At 44.1% G+C, this 25,330-nt stretch overlaps 1 protein-coding gene across 1 annotated transcript in view; it reads right to left on the bottom strand.

Annotated features, from left to right (window-relative positions):
• The window catches only part of plxnb1b (plexin b1b), a 97,571-nt gene that overhangs the window by 27,868 nt on the left and 44,373 nt on the right, over positions 1–25,330 (bottom strand). Inside the window, exons 3-10 of the mRNA XM_079510872.1 lie at positions 16,279–16,366; positions 14,634–15,807; positions 10,696–10,878; positions 6,537–6,665; positions 6,089–6,189; positions 4,589–4,721; positions 2,486–2,642; positions 475–583 (exon numbers count right to left, since the gene is read on the bottom strand). Coding sequence (XP_079366998.1) covers positions 475–583; positions 2,486–2,642; positions 4,589–4,721; positions 6,089–6,189; positions 6,537–6,665; positions 10,696–10,878; positions 14,634–15,797 — 1,976 coding nt within the window. The 5' untranslated portion in view covers positions 15,798–15,807; positions 16,279–16,366. The remainder of the gene's footprint in view (positions 1–474; positions 584–2,485; positions 2,643–4,588; positions 4,722–6,088; positions 6,190–6,536; positions 6,666–10,695; positions 10,879–14,633; positions 15,808–16,278; positions 16,367–25,330) is intronic.

Below are 25,330 nucleotides of genomic sequence, written 5' to 3' on the forward strand. Positions count from 1 at the left end.
TGCCACATACTGTAGAATAATCACATTTCTACCAATCTTCCTCCAGTGGTTAGAAAGGTCAGTGCTTTAATTGAATTTCACCTTGGTTCCTACTTCCTTATCACAGTGGTGGAGATGGCAAACAGACGTGCAGAGACTGGCTAATCGAGTGAACATACGTGGCAACACAGCACAGCATATAAGGGGGGAGAAGGACCACGCATACAGGCTATAGAACGACTGTTTGGATTAGACCAGATGGATAGACATTATACAATTCATAATTGTTGTCATCATTTCAATTCCCCTGAAATGTCACCCAAGGTTTTGGGTCAATCTTAGCTTTGGTTTTCATGGTTGGAATGGACAGTATGCAGAATACAGCACACAGGAAATTGAATGATTTGGGGTACAGAGGCAATAACAAGAAACAAAAAGAAAGAAAATGTAAGCGGGCAAAAAACAAGAAGATATAGATCATGTGCCATGACTTACTGCATGCTGCCAGACAGTTCTTTCACAGCTGTACAGTCATAGAAGGTGAAATCCTTCTCTGTGACGATGACATCACCAAAGCGAACCGACAAGGTGACCGTGACATAATCTGAGGAGAGAAAGAGGACACAATCAACCAGAAAGCAAATCATGAGAGAAAGTTATTAAATAATAATGAAATAAAAATTAAAACATTAATGTTTTAGTTGGCTACAGAACCTAGCAAACGGGCCCTGAAAATGTTTGACCAGGCTTATCTTCTTAGAATCGCTAAGTCTTAGTAGAGGCTGTACCAAATCATGGTGTTCTTCAAAACACAGAGAGGGGAGGGGAACGTGGGAGAAGATCTTTGGCTGTCTGGACAGCCAAAACACAGAGCCCTCCCTAATAAAGACCATGTGCACTCGCCCTGCAAGGAGCCCAGACATAAACAGAACAGAGTTCATGGCTCAGCAGGCCTACTGTATTCTGACCACATGTAGAGCACTTTCGAGTCGTATTATATAGAGATTAAGTGTCTATCAGACCAGTGTATAAATACTCGCATGCATAAACACAAAATGTGTGCGCGTGCACGCTCACACACACACACACACACACACACACCCACACCCACACAACCATTGCAAAAACAAAACTCACTACCTGAAATGTATCAGGCAATATTGCTGAAATAAAGTCTCTGCATCTTTAAATGTGTTCTTTTGTCCACCAACAACAATGACAAAAACCACCATTGTTTGTTTCAATCTCATTCATGCAATTATAAAAGAGAGTCCAATCCAAGTACCATACCTTGGCTTACCATACCGCAAACAATGCTTTTTGTTTTGCCTTGTTTTTAAAGAAGCAGCAACTTTACAAATTTGTTTTGGTGCGCAATGTTAAAATCGGGAGTTAACATAAAATATGAATAATCTGAGTTGCCAATATATAATAAAAACATCTAAACAATCTCTATTATCAAAAACACATGGGAAAAAAACGTGAGGCGCCTGTTTTGCAAAACCATCAGCCAACAGTGTCTTAAAGGCAATCAGCTGTGTCTCCGGCCCATATTAAGTCAGTGCCCGTCCTAACCCTCTTTTAGTGAAGGTAAGCTCTGGCTGGATCCCTAGATAATGCCTGTGGGATCTGATGGTCTTCTGTCTTGTGTGTCTATCTCACAAGCTAAAACCCCCCAGGCTGCCTGTCCCTAACCCTGTAGCCTGAGAACCATAACAGGCCTGACACACCAATGTGAGGGCTCACATGGGAACCAGAGTGAGAAGGGGAGTTGGGCTGGAGAAAGGTGTTTTGGTATGGGATTATGCGAAGAGAGTTGAATTACCGCATAGTGCGCGTGTGTTAGACAGAGCGAGAGAGACAGAGAGGAGAGAAAGAAGACACTTGAGAGAGAGAGAAACAGATTTAAAAATAATGTGCATCCGATTTAAAGGTTTTAGAGATATGAACCATTATGTATTTTTCCATACTTCTTGTTCCCTAACAAACAAATGACTTAACCATCACCACTCAGCCCTTGCAGCACCATTACCCAGACCAATGTCGCCTCTGAGGCCTACCGCTGCATACAGAGAAGCACAGTGAATGTAATGACTGGGTACTGTAGCTGTTTAGTCACAAACAAGAGATTAGTCCCCTGCTGTTTTAACCTAACCTAGGAAAGAGGTTTGGGCCAGGTGCTCCAACGGCATACATGAGAACAGAGGCTGAATTGGTAGTCATGGACTAGTGCGCGCGTGCACACACACACACACACACACACACACACACACACACACACACACACACACACACACACACACACACACACACACACACACACACACACACACACACACACACACACACACACACACACACACAGACACACAGACACACACACACACACAAGCGCACACATAAAGCTGAATCACAGGGAAGCACCCAAATCCTACCAACAAAGTCCCAAACCACAGTTTGATCCTGCGATTAAATTATCCCACAATGTGTCCCACAATGCACTCACCCTGTCCCGGAGGCACCATGGGCACCCTGTGGGTGTCCGGGGAGGGACAAGTGAGACCCGTCTCGGTGATGGTGGCGGGTCTCTGGCCGTCATGGAAGAAACAGGAGTAGGTCTCGCCGACTTCTAACACAGGGAGGCCTGGGACAGACAGAGACAGCTGTAGCACGGAGGAGGGAATGGAGAAAGAGAGTGGGAGAATATTAACAGACTACATACTGTAGGTCACATAGTACAGTAGGTCACATAGAGCTACTCGTGTTTTTTGATAGAATTCACCAGATTTAAAGAGGCTCTGGACCATGGGTCAAATTCTATCCATCAGGACCCCCTCGAAAACAAGATGATACATCTCTCTCGAGGGGTTTAGCCTTTCGATAAAGGTACATTATTATTATTATTATTGGTTAACAAGCAGATTTTGGATCAGTATGAGAATCATCAGACTATACTAATACGTAATTCAAGTGATTGAGAAAATCTGCAAATAGCAATAGTTTTTTTCCTTTTGAATTTTCTTTGATAATATAGGCTTTTTAACCCAATCACGTCCACTTCACAACCAATTCACATTTTAAAACAAAGTCATCCTGTGCTCTATTCTTCTTCTTATCCTCAGTCTTTACCGTACAATGTCAGACGGTATCTACCTCATCTCTAAAGCTTACCAAAGGAACGCCATAACGGATGATTGAAGCTTTGTATTTTTCACTACATCCAGACAGGCCAGGATGACACTCTGATCACTATCTACTTTTGAGTCACTGACACTCAACAATAACAACCTAAAACATGCATGCACACTCACATACACACACATACAGTCGAGTCCTAGGCTAAATATCCCACCTAAGCCGATTATGGTCTGTGAATGGTAAAAGAATGATTACAAAATTATATCTGGGGTTGGTGCGCATGTCATGCACATGCCACAATTGTCACATTATACAGATACTGTGAATGTTTGTGTTTCTTCATGTAGAATATATATTCTATTCATAACCTGGGATTTGTCTTGCAACTTGAGTTACTAGTCTCAAACAGGAGTACCCACAGCGGGGTACAGAGGGCTCGTAAATGTAGCTTTTATTTACCTTCATTCAAAATATAATCATTCAATATGCAGCAAACCTAGAGAAGAACACATTCAATGTCCCAGAAAGTGGTGAAAAACTCTACTGCTTTATCTTCTTCCAACTTTATGTTTCTTTATCCATTCTTAGGTAAGCAAGGTAGAGTGTGTTTCTTTATCCATTCTTAGGTAAACAGGGTAGAGTGTGTTTCTTTATCCATTCTTAGGTAAACAGGGTAGAGTGTGTTTCTGTATCCATTATTAGGTAAACAGGGTAGAGTGTGTTTCTGTATCCATTCTTAGGTAAACAGGGTAGAGTGTGTTTCTGTATCCATTCTTAGGTAAACAGGGTAGAGTGTGTTTCTGTATCCATTCTTAGGTAAACAGGGTAGTGTGTTTCTGTATCCATTATTAGGTAAACAGGGTAGAGTGTGTTTCTGTATCCAGTCTTAGGTAAACAGGGTAGAGTGTGTTTCTGTATCCATTCTTAGGTAAACAGGGTAGAGTGTGTTTCTGTATCCAGTCTTAGGTAAACAGGGTAGAGTGTGTTTCTGTATCCATTCTTAGGTAAACAGGGTAGAGTGTGTTTCTGTATCCATTCTTAGGTAAACAGGGTAGAGTGTGTTTCTGTATCCATTCTTAGGTAAACAGGGTAGAGTGTGTTTCTGTATCCATTCTTAGGTAAACAGGGTAGAGTGTGTTTCTGTATCCAGTCTTAGGTAAACAGGGTAGAGTGTGTTTCTGTATCCATTCTTAGGTAAACAGGGTAGAGTGTGTTTCTGTATCCATTCTTAGGTAAACAGGGTAGAGTGTGTTTCTGTATCCATTCTTAGGTAAACAGGGTAGAGTGTGTTTCTGTATCCATTCTTAGGTAAACAGGGTAGAGTGTAGGGCTTGTGTGGATGGGATTCAGAGAAGGTCGTTTGCGGTCAGGGGCATGGTCGCTTGTTTTTTACTCATATGATGTTGATTAGGTGACTATTCAGTAAAATGAAAGACAAAACCTTTATTCGTGGCTGTCCTTGCGACCTTACCGTTCTCCTCTCCTCTCGGCTGATGTTGGAGGGGCTGAGGTCTTGGACAGCCAGACACTGCTGCTCCATGTCAAAGCTCCACAACCACTGTCCTGGCTGAGATCCACGGCCACATTCTGACTGCAGCACGCACCTGGAGGATACGTTCAATGGTTTAATTCATTTAGGTTTTCAATGGAAGAAAATAATAAACAAGCAGATCATCCGTGATAGGCTGCACACAGCTCTCAGTTTGCACTTGAACATTTTGGACAGACAGACCAACAGACTTTCAGTGGTGCACTCTCGATACGTACATACAGTTGGAGGCCATCGATATTGTCCTTTTCTTTTTGCTGAGGTTTGCGTGATCTGCTCAAAAGGACAGTTAAACCCATTTTGGGTGGGAACCCCTTTTGGTGTTTTAAACATTATGTTATAATTTAGCTATTGAAAAATAGCAGATCTACAAGCTCATAGCGCGCCACCGAGTGGCGCGCTACGAGCTTGTAGGTCTGCTATTTTTGAAAAAAACGTGAAAATATTTATTTCAGAAAACTGGAGGATTTAGAAGGATTTTTTAAAATGTTGAGGTCAGGCCTAAATGGGTCAAATGATAAGGGACAATATCGGTGGCACCCAACTGTACATAGTCGCAACTTTAAAAGCAGAGATGGAAGAAGAGATGAGAGGGAAAAAGGGGACAGGTGGTGCACTGGTCACTGCTAGGAAGGAGACAGATGGAAGGGTGAATTTATTTCATCAGAAGTGAAAAACAATCTCATTAGCGCAGACTCAAGCTTTTCATGGTAACTTGGCAGAGGCACATGCACACATGCATCAACAACTTCCACGTTGGCACATGCTGTGCCACTGAACATTTCTTGGCTTTGCAAAAAAGATTCTGCGGACTATGTAATTCTCAACAGTGCTGTTCTTTTCTCCAAAAGTAGCTAATACTTAGCACAAAATCAACAGATACATCGTTTTTTTATTTTTACTGTACTTTTCTGCTTTATTTTCATTTATGTATTATTATATTTGATCTATACGATTCAATTGTATTTTGTATTTTACAGTAATTGGTGAAGGTGCTCTGCTCATATCTGTTGTTTGTTACAACCAGTGGTGGAAAAAGTACTCAAATGTTATTTATAAGTAAAAGTACCATTACTGCACTGTAGAAATACCCTACAATGCAAATGAAATGAGTCGCATAGCGACACATTGTGAGCTTGTAGATCGGCTATTTTCAATTTGCCAAAATGTATATAGGGGTGAAGTAAATCTAAATCTACAAAGTAACTAGTAACTAAAGCTTTCAAATAAACGTAGTGGAGTAAAAGTACAATATTTGGATCCGAGATGTAGTGTATCAGAAGTAAAAATATTGGAAATACTCAAGCAAAGTACAGGCAGCTACCTCAAAATTGTACTTAAGTACAGTACTTAAGTAAAGTAAATGTACTTTCCACCACTGTGTTCCTGTACTGCTGCAAGGAGTTCTTAGCTGTAGCTCACCTTCCCTCCAGGACACACCATCCACAATAGGGGTCGTAGGCTAACAGACACGACTGACAGTCCAGGTGTTGCTGGCATTCGGCCACAGGCCTTTTCTGGAGCTGTAACAACACAATATCATTCAGCCAGTCACATTGAGCTCTTACCAAGCCCTGGAGTTGAAGCTGAACCATGCAAATTTCAAATTGAAATCAGTCCATGGCGCACATCTATAGGTATAATACCAGGCCATAACAATTTCAGACAGTAAATAACTGAAGAGGGCACATGTAATATGTTGAACGTGATGTAACCATTCGAAAAATGTATTTGTTTCTGTATTTGTTCTAGTCATCACAAGACTCTAGTCTTGTGATGACTAGAACAAATACAATGCCAGACTAGAAACAAATACAATGCCATAGGTATGCGTTATGTAGACTGTGTGTATTTATGTGAGTGTACGTACCATGGTGGAGGTCATGATGAAGAGATTCTCTTCAGTTTGGTCCAGTATCAGGTCAGAGCTGATGGCTGTGTTCTGCTGGATGGAGATAACAGAGTATTCCTCCACCTCACCATTGGGACCGAGGAACACCTGGAGAAAACACACGCGCGCGCACACACACACACGCCAACACACACACGCGCCCACACACGTTAACAAAATGACTCCTTTGACTGCAGTCATTGTTTAAATCCGGCCGATAACTTTCACAGCAACAAAGAGGTTGGTGACCTTCATTTGAGAATGAAGATGTCCATACAGTCAATCTTCAAATAAAAAGCCTACACTCTACAATGCAGGACAACAAGAACATTCGAAGGCAACTGTGAGTAATGTCAGCTTGAGTGACTGCCAGTCTGCCACACATCAGCCGTCATGTTATTTACATCAGGTTCACTCTATCTAACGGGGAGATAGCTCGCCACTCACCAGCTGGAACACAGACAGCAATCATCCTAATGGGAAGATCTGAGACTTAACCGTGTGTGTGTGTGTGTGTGTGTGTGTGTGTGTGTGTGTGTGTGTGTGTGTCTGCCGTGATCCATTATCTGCTGTCTGCTGTGAATTTCACCTCCTTTTTTCTTTGATGTACGTAGGTGTGCCTGTGCGCGTGCAGCCGTGCACAGTGCCATGCTGATGCGAGGGCTGTCAGCAATGGATGAAGTGTGGGCCAAGAATTCTCCACTATGATGTGCTAATCCAATCATTTTGGTTATGGAGGAGGATTTGGGCTTTGGGGTCAGTTATGCAGGCGATTTGATCAGTCATGTCCTCAAAAGACTATCCCCACACACATGCAATATGTAGAAATAGACGCTTAACCCAATTTATACTGTTGTATTTATACAGCGGTAGTCACCGACAATAGCAGATCTGCAACTTCACAGCACCATCATATGCAACATATGAATTAATGCCTAAATGTGATTCCTGTCTTCAAATGGAACATGGGAAACACCCCGAGTTGAGAGGAACACACATCAGATCAGTCAATAATGACCCCAATCACCCCCGCTCTGTTTTGGGTAAATGAACAACATACACGAGACGATACACACGGATACTTAATATGCCGCGAGCAAAACTAAACATAATCTGGCAAACGCACAAACTAGCAGGGTGGGAGTGGAGGAGGAGGAGGGATGGGAAATGGAAGATATAGCGATAGTGAAATGGGGGGGTGCTGAACAACAACTGTTGCATGCTTACCACACAAACACTCGCTTTCTTCCACATGATGCGTCCAGCTGACCTCAACAAAACAAACATTTGTCCAGACATCCCCACCAACTCGCGCAGTGCAATGTGTGATTTAAACATTGGCAAATTTCAACTCTAGAACTAGTCTATCGAACACTGGCTCCAATGTTATAAACACCATCATAATTTGATTTAGTGCGTTTGTTATTCCTAATGGCCCACGCCTGAGCTAAGAAAGATCATTGCTACGCCACGTTTCTCTGAGCTCTCTCGGTGACAAATTGAGAGTCAGTACTTGAGAAAGGCCAAGAATCCACGATGTCTAGATACGTCAAATTAGATACACAATATGGCACATTAGAATATTATTGCTGATTATGTGTCTATTCCCAATCCAAATATAATAAGTAAATGTGGTGAAAAATTATACACACCGAGTGAAATTAAATGATATAAATCGCCAACGCAAACACAAATAATTGAACACAGTCTCTCGATGTGGTTTGGTCAAAGAATAACTTTCTTTCATTTTTTTCCACAGCAAGCCAGCCAAAATGTCAGTCATGTGGTTCAGCACTCCGGAGAGTTTATATTAGCAAAATGACTGAGTCTGTTGTGTTATTCTTATGTGAAATGTCCATTGTCAGTGGTTATTGTCAAAAAGACAAAGACTGACAATGTCATCATTCATGACAAGACAGCGACAGTGACACAGTCTGCTGTTAGAACTAATGAGTCTGACACAACGCAGCACTGCATCTGTCAACAGTGACTCATAGAGCCCCATTGGCGGGACATGACAAGGCATAGCTCGCCATTTAGCTACCTCCGTGGCAAGTCAGTGTAAAAATAACTCTTAATGGGCATCATTGTGTTTATTCTGCTTATACAGAGGACTTAACCACAAGCGAAAAGCCAGTAACTGACAGGGGAGGGGGGAATGGGGGGGGCCTTACAAAGACATAATTGTCGGTTAATGGGCATACTCATGAGCTGCAAGCATCCACTATCAAGAGTCTTAAGCCTGATTTATGCTTTGGCATGAATCCGGCTGCACTGGTGGTCCACTGACATTTATAACAGACTTTATACAGTATACAGTATAACAGATCAGACCCTGCATCTCTCTACGTTCATATCGGCTTTATGTGGTTCTTTATGTGCTTTGTGCCTGGAGGACCAGGCAATTCATACTGGATCGCTCCCATATACCCATCTTTCACTCTTAACAACTCAACATTCCAAGCATCTCTTCATCTGAGCCTTCAGAGACCTGACCCCTGGCTGAACTCAGGAAGACGCCACTACAAGTGACCCCATCACCATGACCCGTTGCGACCTCCGCACTGGTCCGTGGCACCTTAGAAATCAAACCGACAGGCAAGTCACAGGCCCTTCATCATTTCACATAAGCCTGAACAGAATTTAATGTTGAGGGACTGTCCACTGAAACTCACTGAGACGAGCCCGGGCATTGTCTCACTCTGGACGAGTGGCACAGAGTGACAGCAAAAGCAACCCCCATGAAGCATGAGGGAAACCATGGTGCCAGTCTTCGCATACATGATTCAGTCTGCCAAGGAGAGATTACATGCTACCATTTCCTGTCCCTTATTGTGATTCTGATGGACCCCCCACTGGGCAGTACCCTGCCAATATCTTACAAAGGATGAGTTGTGGGAGTCTGTTTGGACTATAATGCAAGACAATAAAGAAGGAACGAAGGCCAAAAGAGGCGAGAGACAGGGGAGCTCACTCACTGAAAGCCGCCACTGTCCCTGAGGATACGGGCATTTATCTGGTCATTCCAAAAGGAAGATAAACAAACAACCAAAGCTGAATTAAGCGGCAACCTGTATTGTGTATTGCTTTATTTCTGGAGCCTTACGTTCAGCCTTACACCTACGAACACAGGGGATCCATTTCAGACCTCTACTTGTTGGCAGGGGAACAGAGCACTGTTGGGGAGTAGGGGTCTGTCCATATGTCTGTCTGTCTGTCTGGCTGACTGCTCGGTTGGCTGAGATGTCTGTACAGTTATGAAAGCTTTATCCCAGGCATACTTCAGGTTATATAAATAGGATCTGCTCGTGAAGCAATGACACAAGCTGTAAAGTATGTCTGACTTTCAAGCCTTCCTGTATCACGAGTCCAATCGCTGCATAGCATCACACTAATGTGCAACAATCATAATAAATTGTACCAGATTGCACCGCATCGTGGCATCACAGCGGAGCACAGACAATGAATGTGACATGTGTGGACATGTACTCTTATCCACTATATCCAGTGGTTCCCAAATGGTGTGCCGTGAGCCGTGAGATCAGTGCCTTTATTGAAACAACCACACATTATTATTGCAATACTATACAAAAAGTTTGAATATCTTTTGTATTTATTACTTTGTACGCACTCATCTCCCAATACAGATATTCTATACCATAAACACATGTATACATTTATATATATTTTAACACTTTAAACATGGAATCACTATATTATTTTCTCATATATTTTCAATAATAACAAAAATAGCAGCTCTACATCTCACAACATGTGACATTGCTTGTAGAGCTGCCTATTTCTGTCATGAATGCAGGTGTGCCTTGAATACATTGTTGTGCATTGGCCACCAAAACGTTTGAAAACCACAGCCTTAAAACCCATTCTGGGCGGGAACCCCTTTTGGTGTTAGCATTATGTTATGCTTTAGCTATTGAAAAATAGCAGACCTATTTTTCAAAAAATATCTACAAGCTCATAGCGCGCCACCGAGTGGCGCGCTATGAGCTTGTAGATATTTTTTGAAAAATCGTTAAAATGTGCCTCAAATCTTTCAGAAAATTGTCATGATTTAGAAAATATATATTTTTTAATTTCGACGTCAGGCCTGAATGGGTTAATGTGAGACATTCTGTACCTTGTGCAGGTTCCCCTTGGAGTCCCCTAGGAAGGCGATGGTATGTCCGGCTCGAACACTGACCGCCACAGAAGTGAGACGGGCAGACGGGCTGTTGAATATGGTCTTTGCTTCCACGGCCATTCGGCTGGCCATGGGACTGGGGGTGTGGTCAGAGCCGCAGGGATAGGCCTCGAGTGTGTTCTAATGGTGGAGATGGACAAGAATGGAAAGGTCAGTCGTCTACAAGATGTGGTGGCAAGGAAACTGAACCCTAGCATCCTTAGTTTGGAGCCAACATTCAGGGAAATAACAGATCTACAAGCTTGCAACGTGTCACCTAGAGACATGTTGTGAGCTTGTAGATCATTTCTGTAAACAATTGTTTAGAGGGAAAACAGTAGGAGGCATAGTATAGAGCCCTTGGGAATTCAGTCAAGTACGTTTAAGGGAACTATAGGCATAGCTCATCAAAACAAACTTGTTAAATACATTTTTAACCCTTGTGTCTCTATTCTGGGCATGTCATATATATAATAATAATAATAATAATAATAATAATAAGTGAGGTACCTACAAGCTCACAATGCGTTGTAAGTTAACGTGACGCCTTGTGAGCTTGTAGATCGCTACACCATGTGATGTGCAATATAGGGTTTAAGTGGTTAATAGACACAGCTCGGCAAACTCAATTCCATACGCTATGCTGTCAGTTTGGTACAATAAACATTGCCTGTTAAATGAATTATCATTGATTTCTGGGACAGTTCTACGAAACAATAGCTCTATCCTAATGCTGCTCAGAAGGATCCCAGCAGAGATTTATCATGAACGGGTTGGAAGAGAGAGAGAAACTATTGCAGGAATCCAGTAAGCTCTGCTCTGAGTACTTTAAAGATTACAAAGTATTTGTTTTTACTGCTACGTTTTGGCACCAGATTCTTCCTGTTCGGGCAGTTGGGGGTCGAGTTTTTTTTTTTTTTTTTTGGGTCCATAAGATTTATTTTTCCACAACAGTGTTTGAAAATGAGTTCATTGCTTCATGATTAGTACCCATAACAATAGGAAGTAGAGGCAATGAACCTGAGAACGCTAACTCTTAAGGCTTTTTAAAAGCACTACCAGCTGGGATATAACTGACCTAGCATGCCATGGATTCAACCTTAACTACCACATGCATGTTTTGTCATCTCTGCTGTACAAATATTCTGCTCCTGTCAACTATATAATGGCCAAATTTAAGTAAGACAGCCACTATATAGGCCTTTCAAGGCTATAGATTAAGATAAATATTAGGTAGCGCACACTCCGGACTCCGGACAGGCCTGCAGGCTTAGCCTGCCTACACCAAAACATGGAAAGCCATCCATTAGGGTCAGCTAAGTAAGGATGACTCCATGTCCAATGTCCATGGAACCCAAGAATAGCTCCAAACCATGTTATGACAAATAAAAACAGAGAGTTATGAGGGTCAGTCCTGAAACACTAACAGGTTAATACATCACTGGCTCAAATGGTGGACTGGAACCAGTGATTAGCCTGTATTTACGTTGGCAAAAAGACACATACATCTACAAGCATGCTGCAGACTGTACTCATCTGGATAATCTGCCACAAAGACTTATGGCAGTAATAACCACAACGTAGTTAGATAATGAGAAAGAGATTACTTCAAATTGTTCAACAAACAGAATCTGTACAATATTGTCTGGTTAGTGTTAGTGCACCTAATGGTAGCAAAACACATTCGTGACAATTAACCGCAACATGTGACCCCATGGCTCTATTTTACTGGGACAGATGGAATTTGCTTGTAAAGGGCGTATGAGGACTGATTTGTATGTGTTGTAAATGGACAGAACTTAAGGGACACTTCACCCCATTTGCAACCAGATCTTATTTTAAAGAGGGAGTGCCACCATTTTGGTATTTTTCCAGTTTTTCATGTGTCTATGAGGTGACAGTACTTCATTAGACACCCTGGAGTCGTTTTTATGTGCAATGGTGTATTAACTTTGTATTCAGGGTTTCTTCCTGGAGGCTGAACCCTTGACAGTCAAATGGGCCAAGGAAATAAACAGTAATATAGTGACATCACACTATCAGCCCCTCCCCCTTTATCATACAACTACAGCTGTGGGTGAGGCTTCAGTTCAGGTGGATCACCACCCATCGCCACCCACCAGGCATACTTAATGAACTGGTGAGGGTGCCCACATAAAAACAACATTTTAACAAATACTGTATACGTATTTGAAAAAAATATACCTCCTTATATAACAATAAGACCTGATGATCATGTTTTAGGGTGGAAAAGAATCATGGCCATCCATCTTTAATGAGGTTTGGGAGACAAGAAACACTTTCCTGGGGTTTTTACGTGTGTTTTTAGATATTTTAGTATTTCAAAGTGTCCATGATGTCATGGACACAGGCTCACTTCCTTCCTGTACTACAATTCCCATAATGCTTTGGTGCACTGCTCCTCCTTGTGGATAGGGGGAGGGCTGTCTTACCCGAGACAACATATAGTCCAGGAAGTAAGTGAGCCCAGTGTCCATGACATCATGGACACTTTGAAATACTAAAATATCTAAAAACATATTACCCACATAAAAACCCCAGGAAAGCGTTTCTTGTCTCCCAAACATCATTAAAATAAGATCTGGTTGCAAAAGGGGTGAAGTGTCCCTTTAAGATTTCCCACCTTCATCAGGTAGTAAATCTCTTTTGAGCTTTAGCATCCATTTCATTCCTTTTGTTGGGTAATTTTATCTGGCTAGCTAGGGTCACGGGTGTCCTTGTCAGGCCTTGTTAAACGTCCCCCCCCCCCTCCACTATGTATGCCTGATGCCGACAATCAATCCCTGCCCAACCAGCGGTCCTATTAAATTACAGTGAGTGCACGGCCCCTAGAGCAGTTGGTCGCAGTACGTCAGGTTCAAAGGTCACGGCTTGTTCTAATCACTATGTCCTCCAACGTAAGTAGTCTACATGATGTTATAAGATGAATAGTTGAAGATGCAACAAGTCAATGCCCTGTGCACCCAAATGGCCCAGAAGGTAGTAATACAGACTATCAGCGCACACGCAAGGATGTGTGTGTGTGCGCACACACACACACACACACACACACACACACACACACACACACACACACACACACACACACACACACACACACACACACACACACACACACACACACACACACACACACACACACACACACACACACACACACACACACACACACACACACACACACACACACACACTTATATTTCCCATGCAGCTACAGTAGCATTACAAAGAGGGCTCATCTAATTCAATCTCACCAGAAGAGAATTACATTTGTCTGAGATCAAGATCAAATTAAATTGTATTCTTTCTCTTATATGGACATCACTTTGCTTATAGAGGTTGAGCCTGGACATCTTCAGATGTAGTGGCCACCAGCTTTGCAAATGAAAGCGTAAATGTGATAGCCAACCCAGAGACATAACTCACTGACACAGAGAAGAAAACAAAGTTATTTTGTTAAAATAAGTTAAAACAGCAGGGATTGCTTGGCATATTGACATTAACCAACCATTCTTATAATTTCATCCAGTTACAGAAAAAGTAACTACGATGCTTTTTTCTTTAATTATTATTACTTATTCAAGGAAGATTTGCTGTGTATGGAGACATATACACTACATTTTCTTCTGAACTAATCCAGTAAGTCTGCTAAAATGTTTTGCTCATGTTCATCAAGCTTAAGCTTTGCACATTAAGCAGAGCGTTCCTCATCAACATTCATGCCCACCCACGCTGTGACTTTCGGAGACATGCTAGGCACGACTACTAACGTCTGAGAACATGAAGGACACAGGCCCACTTTGAAAACTATAGCAAAACATGAATGGACTGTGAAAAACGAGTGAAAACAAGTACAGCTACTGAGTTTAACTCACCGAGGGCAGGTTGGCACAATTGGACTTGACTTCGTACTCTATGTAGGCGGCCTCCATCCCTGCTTCTCTTCCCGCCTGCGTGTAACACAGGTCTCTGGTGGAGTTAATCCGCTGGTCCAGATCGTGGAGGTTGAACTTGCAGAGGGCAGAGTCTTCACTGGGGCCCGGCGACGACACCAAGCGAGTTGAGAACACGCCCAGGAGCACCTCCTGGCCGTGGCTCTCTACTTGGTCCTTGGGGAGCCCCAGTCGGACAGCCTGGAGGAGGTTGTACACCTTTCCTGTGCTTGAGCGGCAGGTCAAGGGCACCTCCACGTACGAGTAGTAGGCCTGGTCGTCCACACACACGCGAGAGACGTAGGTACGGTACTCGCGCAAATGCGACTTTAGGTCGCGGCGGTAGAAGAGAAAGTAGACATGCTGGCGGTGAGCAAAGGAAGCCACAAAGTGGTGGTCGTACTCCGAGAGGGGGCCGGCTACGGCCAGCTTGGCCGTCTCCTCATAGGAGAACAAAGGTTCTTGGGCAAGGTTCCGTGTGGATATTGGCGGATGGCCACTGGTGTAGCCACGCCCTACATACAGCACCGGCTGCCGGTCAGGACGCGAACGTACAACGAGTCCCACGGTGCTAACATTTGGGTCGTTAGCTGCTACATACTGAGTGTCCACTGGCTTCTCTGCAGAGAAAAGGACTGTATTCACAGAATCCAAGCTCCGCTTTTGGCAAATCCCTTGACTGACACTCCCACAGGTGATGAGTTGCATAGAGTACGGGTCCACCAGTAGCAGTTTGTTGTGGTTGCTGGTGGCCTTGGCCATGGGGCATTCGCTCTTCTTGACAGGCGGCAGGCACTCACGGCTGTCCGTCACTGGGCCTGTGTTGTTCTGCAGTTCCAGTCGGAGGAAACGGTCCAGCTGAAACAGGCGGTCTTGGGCCCCGACGTAGACCCGGCCCACGGCGGAATGTGGATGCAGGGCCAAGTGTTCAAACAGGGTGTCATTGCGGATGAATGTGGGATAAGTGCTATAGGGGGACGGTTCGGACGCCAGCACAGCGCCAGAGGGTACCGAGGAGAAGGGCGAGCTAGCAGCTAAAAGCAGCAGCAATGACAGCAGCGACCGGCCCGCTGTGGCTGAAAGACGACGCACCACCCCCGGAGGCATGGCAACCAATCTACAGGAAAGAAGAAAAGACAGGATTTTAAAGTCAAATTGTCTACATTCAGTAAACACTCTTCCGCGCAGCGAGTGACCAGCAAAATGATACACATTCCAGTGCTGACAAAATGACTGACTGTAAAAAGTGTACAAATGGGGTTGTGTGACCACACAAAATTCAACACTTGGAATTTTGCTGTGTTCCGAGAAGTCTTAAAATGGGGTTTAAACTTTCACCTCTGCCCTTTGCTTTTTAGCTAAATAAAGAAAGTTCCTCATCATTTCAAAATGTCTCTTATCAATGTTAAGCTATCACAGTTGACTATGATGCATGCATTTCAATGAGACTTCCTGGTCAAATAAAGGTCAAATAAAATTAAATGCTAAACTCTGTCTCCATTGTGCGATTCTATGACTACACCAAGGCAACATTCATTGACCATGCAGTACGTCAGGCCCCATGATGATGATGACAGGGATAGCTCACCATTTGTTTCCAACGTTGTGTTACAGAGGCATGTCACCTCTTGACCTCCCAGCAGCTCGGGTTTAAAAACACATCTCTCTCAACACACCTGCAACACAAAGAGCACAGGAGAGCACGTGTGAATACACGTCTGTAACACCAAAATACTTCATTGGGATTAAAGAACAAAACGTGTTCTCTTTATATTATATACAACTCCCCCGCCTTCCTTCATGTGTGTTTCTGTACCAAAGACAAGCTTTTGAAAACACCTTATATACGTTTGATGTATTGGGGAGCTGCCGCTGTCATTATGACATATAGTCCCTTGAAAGCCTGGGCCAGGAACCTCATTCCCATTGAAATTCCCATCAGGCCAGTTTCTGTGGGGTCAACAAGCCAAGGGAGCCAGGTCAAGTTGCGTCAGTCACAGATGCTTTTCAGCACCAGAGTGTGCGCGTACACGCACACACACGCACGCACACACACACGCGCACACGCGCACGCGCACACACGCACACACACAGTGCAATGCTTCTTCGTCACTAGGATACCAGGTACAAAACACTTCAGTTCCAGCATCGGCAGGGAAGCCAGAAGAAACAAAAACGGTATTTTAAAAGAGGATGGCATGAGAGGGGAAAGACCCAGAGCTCCTTTTCTGTCACCCAAAACTATGCTTCACTCTTTATTCTTTTGCCATTTTCCCACTCTTCTGTACTCATTTGCATCTCCTCAAGTACTCTTATACGGGTCGATTTGAACATTCTCAGAGCAAAATGAACAAACACTCAGATTTTACTGTGTATATGACCTCTGCCTCCTTCACCAAACTCTCTCCCCTCTGCCCCACTCATTATCTCCCTCGTTCTTCTCCCTCTACAGCCCCCCCCCCCTCCCCCCTCTCTCTCCCTGCTCCAGTCTTTCTCTCTAGCCACTGGCACGGAAGTGGGATTATCTCCTACCAGTTGGGACGGGTCTTTGGTGGGCCTGAGCTGGGGGAGCAGACTGCAAAAGACACTATTCAGCCCGCTCAACAGACCGATCATAATCACAAGAACGTCCACACACACACACACACACACACACACACACACACACACACACACACACACACACACACACACACACACACACACACACACACACACACACACACACACACACACACACACACACACACACACACACACACACACACACACACACACACACACACACACACACACACACACACACACACACACACACACACACACACACACACACACACACACACACACACACACACACACACACACACACACACACACACACACACACACACACACACCTTTCCCTGCAACCCTGGAGGCATTTAGAGAGCTTGCTTTGTTGGCAAGGGTTTATGTGGGAATGGGGGTAAAAGCCAAAGAGCCAAACGTGAACTTAAGAGAAGGGCGAAAAAACATTTAATGCACAGCCTAATCATTTCCACCGTTTTCTGTATCATTTATAGACTTCACTAAATGTGACTTATATCTGAACCTCCCTCCTCTGCCACTACTTCCTATTCCTAACAAATGTTTATTTTTCCACTTGATAGCATGCTCATGTAGAACTAATTATAGCTCCAGCAGCACAGACTTTATCAACCGACAGACCCAGAGGCCAAGTAGGTTGATTGATGCCTTGGTGACGACTAGATTGTAAAACAAATACAAAAAAAAATCAAAAATAAACACTGGAGCAAAACATTACAAAAGCAGTGGACAGATAAGGCAATGTCCATTACATATGAGAGAGAGAGAGAGAGAGAGAGCGAGAGCGAGAGCGAGAGAGCGAGAGAGCGAGAGAGAGGGCGAGACACAGACAGACAGACAGACAGACAGACAGACAGACAGACAGACAGAATATCATCAAAAACTGCATTTCTCTCTTCTGTTAGGTGAGGCCATGAACTCAATTTCTTAACTTCTCATCTTCCTGGTATAAAGGTGCACTGTCCAGAAAACTGTATGAAAGAATGATGATGTCTGGATCCTAGCAGAGCCATTCAGGGAATGACTGGCATGTTAAAACAGGGGAGGACAGCAGCAACAAAAACACATCTGCTCTCGTTTCCTTCTTCTGGCTGCTATAGTGGATTCTGGAGACTAATTCCTCCCTGTGGATCACAATCTGTCCACGCCACCAGGTGTGCTTTGCAGTTGTCGCTATCGATAACAGCAGACAAAAAAAATGTGTGCACTGTGCAGGGTGTTGTGCAAATCATCCCAATGCAACAACAACACACCGCTCAGACGCTCTCTGTTCATTTTTTCCATCGCCTCATTTTGGAAAAATCAAACTGCCAAAACCTACAAGGAACAGGCCATGCGTTATCACCCCAGTTTTGTTTGGAAGAGGCCTCCCTCCTCCTACGGGAAATAATCCAATCAGCCTAAACTTCATTCAGACCACTGGATACATGAGAACAGGAGAATGGACTCATGATTGAATTCCCTCACTTTGAAAATCATATTCAGGATAGAGGTGGAAGTCTCTTTTTGTCACTTTAAGCAGGACTCGGGTATCAGTTTGACAGGAAGGGGGGAAATGCATGCTTCTAATTGGTTTACATGAATGTAATGTTCCTCCACTCCTGTGTAATGGAGTCCGCCTTGTTCCAGTACTGACGGTGAAGGAGGACGGTGCAGATAGATAATGCATTGAATTCCTGAGCTGGGCTGCATCTTAATGCTTAATGCAATAATGGATTGGAGACATGAATAAACATTAAAATATATAGGTTATTAAGGAGATGAACAGGTTGTCACGTACACAGGCTCTGGGCCAACAACACCAGTGTGGAGTCCAGCAGTGGTAGACGCCCTATAAGATGATCTAAGTCCCACTGACTGACCTCATCGCGACTAAATGACTCAATGGCGCTTTCAATTAAGCCACCGTCTGCTTCATTAACCCAACATACTCATTAATTTCCAAATCAGCTGTCCTACATTTTATTACAGTGTATGCAAGCAGATACAAATTGGGGTATGGGCGGAAGACAATGTTGAAAGAGGGGGGACAAAAGAGGAAGAGAGAGAGAGAGAGAGAGAGAGAGAGAGTAAACCAGGGTCTGACAGCAAGGGAAGTCACCACAAACAAGTGGTTACAAGCCTCAGTGCTTCCTGGGAGCTGATGGAATGTGACTAATGATAATAAGCCACAAACTGAGGGAGTGAGAGAGGAATCGAGAGCGAGAGATATACAGAGAGAGAAGGAAGGAGGTGGCCATTAATTACAGTGCCTACCCATAATGCCCCATTCAACGCCCACTCATTCATAGAATGTGGGAGAGGGGAGGATAAAGCCAGTCTCTAATTAGTGCCATAACTCTGAGAATGAACACGTGAACAGTCCTGACTGTGTGCACATGCACGCATGGACAAACTGTACTTCAGGCGCACATGCTGACCTCTAATGAGAAGTCCTCCCAGTCCTCGCCTTACTTCAGACAAATAAAGACACCAACAGAGGAACAATGGCGTGTGCGTGTGCGTGTGCGTGTGCGTGTGCGCGCACGCGTGTGTGTGTATGTGTAGGGGGGTATTCGGCGCGTGCGCGCGTGTGTGTGTAAGGGGGTATTCGGCGCGTGCGCACGTGTGTGTGTAAGGGGGTATTCGAGGCAACGAGTGACTGCAGCCACCTGCTGTCAGTCATTGCCCCAACATCAACAAACACAGTGTTTACAAAGGATGCTTTAGTGGCTCTGAGAGCTTGTGGTATACAGTTACACAAACACTGGCCATCAGCGTCGCTCGGTAATATACCCACAAATCCAGCCACCGACTGCCAGCCATGCAAGACTTACAGTCATGATATACGATCTGTGTAAACCATTAGAGCCAATCTCGTAAAGACCGGCAACGCAGGGTTACTGCAAAATGTACACCTTGTCCTTTGGAGAACAAGACCGTCGCACAGAGAAAGCAGCAACAAATTAGGATGTGCCAGATCAGAATATACGGTTGAGAAAAACAGCGCAGTGCGAGGGAACCCACTGTGGGGTCGTAAATCTATTTAACGAAAAGGGTTTTGAGAGTTACAGTGTCAAATGTGTGTTCTGGCCAACCAGACAACTCAAGTAAATTACAGAGAAAAGAGGTGAAACCTACTCTGGATATTCACACCAGGAAATCCCATATGTAATTGAATGTGAACTTAGTTTTATTCAACCACATCTATGGAATCAAGGCTCACCCACTCTCCTCTGTGACGGCGATACTCACAACATTTTCGGCATTGATGCCAAGAGGTGCTGATGTGTATATATATCACTTAATTGCTACTCACACACTTGCCAATTTCACCAGATTAGTATTATTATAGAATATTGCTTCACATCCCATAAAAGCCACCATAAAACAAATCTTCCTTCATCTTGATTGCATGACTCCTCCAATGAAACCCTGAAGATGAAGACAGGTGGTGTAATGTGCTTTTATACTGTATACAGTCTATAGTTTCAGTACAACTTCATGAAAGCTATTTATATCAAGTCATAACATCAGAGCCAGCCACATCACACAAGCCTCAGGGTCTAGCATCAACATGTTTCGTGAGGCAGTTAGTCTACAAACAATTGTCATGTTTCTTAGCATGTGCCAAGACACATGACAACTACTGGATGACAACTATATACCATATTTGGAATAATATCATTTGAAACGTGTGCGATTTTCTGCACATCTAATGGCTGGAGACAGAAAGTTAAGTCATGTTTTTATATAGCCCCACTCTTAACCATGGAACTGACCTGCACACTGGACAGCCTGGCTGGCTGACTAAAAGTTATTTATAGAGCACCTCCAACAATGGTTGCTCAGCTTAAGAGAACGCATTCCTCCTCGGCTGACGAACTTCAGGCAGAGAGAGAAACACTATAGGAGAAGGAGAAAGATGAGGCGGGGTGGGGACGGGGGCATGGGGATTATCGCTCAGGGCTCTCTTCCGGAAAGTTCTTCCAGAAAACAGACATGAAACGTCCCTCACTGGAGTGAGGTTTTCCTGATTAGTCCCTTTTAAGGGGAGAACTCAACTATCTCGCAGGAAAGACTCCTCTGGACATGTTCCAGTGGTTAAGGGAGAGACACTTCACGTCAGTGAAGAGGGAAACGGATAGGGGAAGTTCCCAAGGCTATAAAACTTTATAGCCCTGACGAAATCACCCCAGAGTGACAGAGGCTGGGCTATTGGGGAGGGGGGCAGATATCTGGGTGACATCACTGGGCCGCGGGCGACTGAAAAACCCATATTGTCTTGACAGATCTGGGTAGCTCACAACTGGCATCCATCAAACAGCATTCGTTTCCTTGATATGAATCAAGGATTAATGAATCAGTGTTCCCCCCGCAAGGGAACTATGTCCTTGTTGGAGAACTTTCTCCTCGTCAACCCTCCAAAAGAAAATCCCCTCAAGCTTGTGGCTCAAACAGTACAGGTACCCTTTGTGCTGTCCCTAAACTCTGTCATGTAGAGTTGTGTGTTAGGGTGGATCTAATCTCGATATGGATCATCAGAGCGTATTCAGGTTAAATAAATGGCCAACAGCTGACAAACGGGAAGCTATAAAAGTGAACTCTGGTGAATGTAACTGTATTGTAGCTCCGATGGTGACAGGTGCATCTGGTGGCCCACACCAAAAATCTACAGGGAACTCCTGACAGCTCCGCTTTTCAAGGCACTCACCACCTGTGAACCCTTCGCGCAAAAATCAATTTGTGATGCAATGAGTCATGGCCCCTGTAGCATGTCCTTTCCTTTCTCTCCCGCTCAGCTTCCTGTCAAACGTTTACAAAAGAAAAAAGGAGGGGGGAAAAAAAGGAACAAAAAGAACATCTTCAAAAATAAATGTTGCAATGTCTACACTGGTAGAAGAAACCACAGCTTAATAAAAGTACTCATCTACCAACTCAATTTTAAACGCTAACATACTGCTTGGCTCTGAGATGATGCATTCCTGGGCTGTAGGCCGCGTAGCCACCTGTCTCCATCCAAAGTAGCAGAGCTCAACAGCTTTATGTAATGCCAACAGTCCTAACAAAGCTACATACTGTATGGCACAGCATGAGCAAAGCCTGACTTAAAATTCGTCGTGCGACTATGTTACGAGCCGAAAATAGCCGATTTATAAGTTCGCGACGTGTTGTGAACTTGTTGCAGTTGGCAATTTTCAGCCCTGCATTAAGCGCATACCACATGCCCACAACACCGTGAATGCTAGCTCATAATCTGTCATCCCCTTGCACGTCTCTAGTCTCTACAATTCGCTTTCTCTCTGCAAAGCAGAGGAAACACTAAACAAAATCCTACACATTGGTAATTTAACACACAAAACTTTGCAAAGGGCCATTGTTAGTCTCAGACAAAACAGGATTAATGAGTTTGGATAAATTGGGATAAAATAGTACATTTAATTACTGTACAGAAAAAGTCTTCAGAGTTTGGTGCTAAACGCTAGGCAGAAGCTAAGTCCACCATTAAGTTGCACAATTCAACTTGCAACTAGAGGTAGTAGGTCAATATTTGTAGCAGATAAAGCAGGGAACATCTGTGAAGTGAATGTATGCGTTTGTGCGTGTGTGTATTTTAGTATTGATATTACAGGTCTGTACTGGCAATAGTCACAGCCTAGCCTATGTTATGCGTGACATTTGTGTGACTTTCTGCATGGGCTACTTCATCACAATGGGTTAGATGAAAAAAATGAGTGGTGTGTGGAGACTGACTGACTGTATAATTCCATTGTTTAGGGCATTCCCTTTGGTGGCAGCTGTCCAGTAGAGCACTCATCCTGACACACAATAGCAGGGTGTGGACACACACACACACACACACACACACACACACACACACACACACACACACACACACACACACACACACACACACACACACACACACACACACACACACACACACACACACACACACACACACACACACACACACACACACACACACACACACACACACACACACACACACACACACACACACACACACACACACACACACACACACACACACACACACACACACACACACACAAACTGTATTTAACTACTTAGGTCTCTGAGGTGTTCAGCGGGCCTTGAGAGTTCAAAGTGACAGCATGGTAATGAAATGCTAGATCAGGCAGACAGTGAGGGAAGGACAGACGACAGGACTCATTAGACATAGGTGGGGCTTGGATATCACCATCGAGACAACTAGGTTAACCATTAACCACATGAACCCCAGTGTTCCTATTCTGGGCATATCATAATAACGCAAACATTCAGTCAAAATAGCATATCTACCAGATCACTTTGGATCAATCGCATTGTGAGCTTGTAGATCGGCTATATCTGACGAAGAGATTCGGTGTAGGAAAGGGGAAAAGGGAGGGCACAGACCCCATGTAGGGTTTAGTGCTTAAAAATCCACAGCCACCGTTTTGAAGAGAGGATTAATCAGTTAATGGGGTGACACAGAGAACACAGATAGAGGAGAAAGACATGGGCACAATGATTTAGCAGGGCCACTATTCTAAAGTACTTTAAAACGCTCTTCAGGTGAGCATTTAGGCACAGCGCACCACCAGAAGATGGCACCACACCATGTAAAGGTTACAAGCCCCCACCCCCATAACACCATCTATAGACCTGAGGCGCAGTCAATGGCTCTGCTGTTATACCCTAAGCTCTGGTGGGCAGGACGGCAGTTAGGCTGGGGCAAATTACACAAACACAACCTCTGACATTGGGTGGCTTTGTCCTGCCAGATCTGGCCCTGCCTGTAACAGTTCCAGAGTCAAGTTCTGTTGGTGAGAGAGACTGAGAGAAGAGTATGAATCGCAGCTTCTGTAATAAAGCTGACATTGGCCATGTTGTTGCTGAAGGCATCGTGCTTTTTGGATGGATGGACAGGCAGCCTGTGTGCTGGTGTTTTAGATGCCCCCCCCCCCCCCCCCCTAACAAAGGCAGACTTACAACAAGAAGGCTGCAAGAGCGTTGCTTGGTGGTTATCACGCCAACTGCTAGATCAGCAGTAAGCAGCCAAATACACACTCAAACCTACGCATACAATCTTCCGTGGCTTAAGGTGCTTGGGAGGGAAATTCCAAGGCTCAACAATGTGCACGCATACAGAAAAGGTGACGTGCGTAGTGTGCGTACAGTTACAGTACACACACATTTCACCAGCATTTGCGAATTTCAGCAAAATGGCAAAACTGCTGAATCAGTCAGTAAGACCACAATCAACGGTAAAAAGAAAGAACAGGTTACATTAATCATTTAGGCCAGCTGCCCATCCAGGACCTTTGGGAATAGTCATTCCGCAGGACAAAACAAGAACTATATTTCTTTCCATCAGTAACTCACTCAGATCCTTCCCAAAGACCATCCCACACTGCCCAGCGCCAGCAACCAGGTCCCCTCTATCTGACCGCTAGAGAGAGGATCTACTGTCTGGCCTTCAGTATGATATCTACCCTTGTCAGGCTCATATAAACAGGACACAGTCACTGGCTAGCACTAATACACTGCTATGGATGAAAGGAAATGATGTGTGTGTGTGTGTGTGTGTGTGTGTGTGTGTGTGTGTGTGTGTGTGTGTGTGTGCGCGTGCGTGCGTGCGTTAGTGTACGTGCATGCACGAGCATACATTTCATGAGGCAATGCTTTGCAGGGGAAATTACAGCTTGTGTTTTAACATGCTGATTATGGCTGAAAGAAATATGCGTGCATATTATCGGAAAAAATGCAAAACCTCCTCTGACAGAAATGGGAAAGGACCACTGATTTTTCTTTTCCTCTTTACTGGTCATTTTCATCACCAAAGTGCATAGCAGTACTAGGAGAGAAATCTACAGTAGCTATAAGCTAAATACGCTAAAACAGGGGTTGGCCTAGATATCACGGATACTATATCCAATCTTTGGATATACTGTAGCCAAATGAGATCGTAGCACTACAGTGTTACGTAGATGCTTTGATGTGGATGAAAGTCATGGCAGGGCGGTAAGATCAGAGAGCTCGGCACAAAAGGTATACTTAGTCTG

Source organism: Electrona antarctica (assembly GCF_951216825.1).
Source record: "Electrona antarctica genome assembly, chromosome: 9".
In the NCBI taxonomy this organism is placed as follows: Eukaryota; Metazoa; Chordata; class Actinopteri; order Myctophiformes; family Myctophidae; genus Electrona; species Electrona antarctica.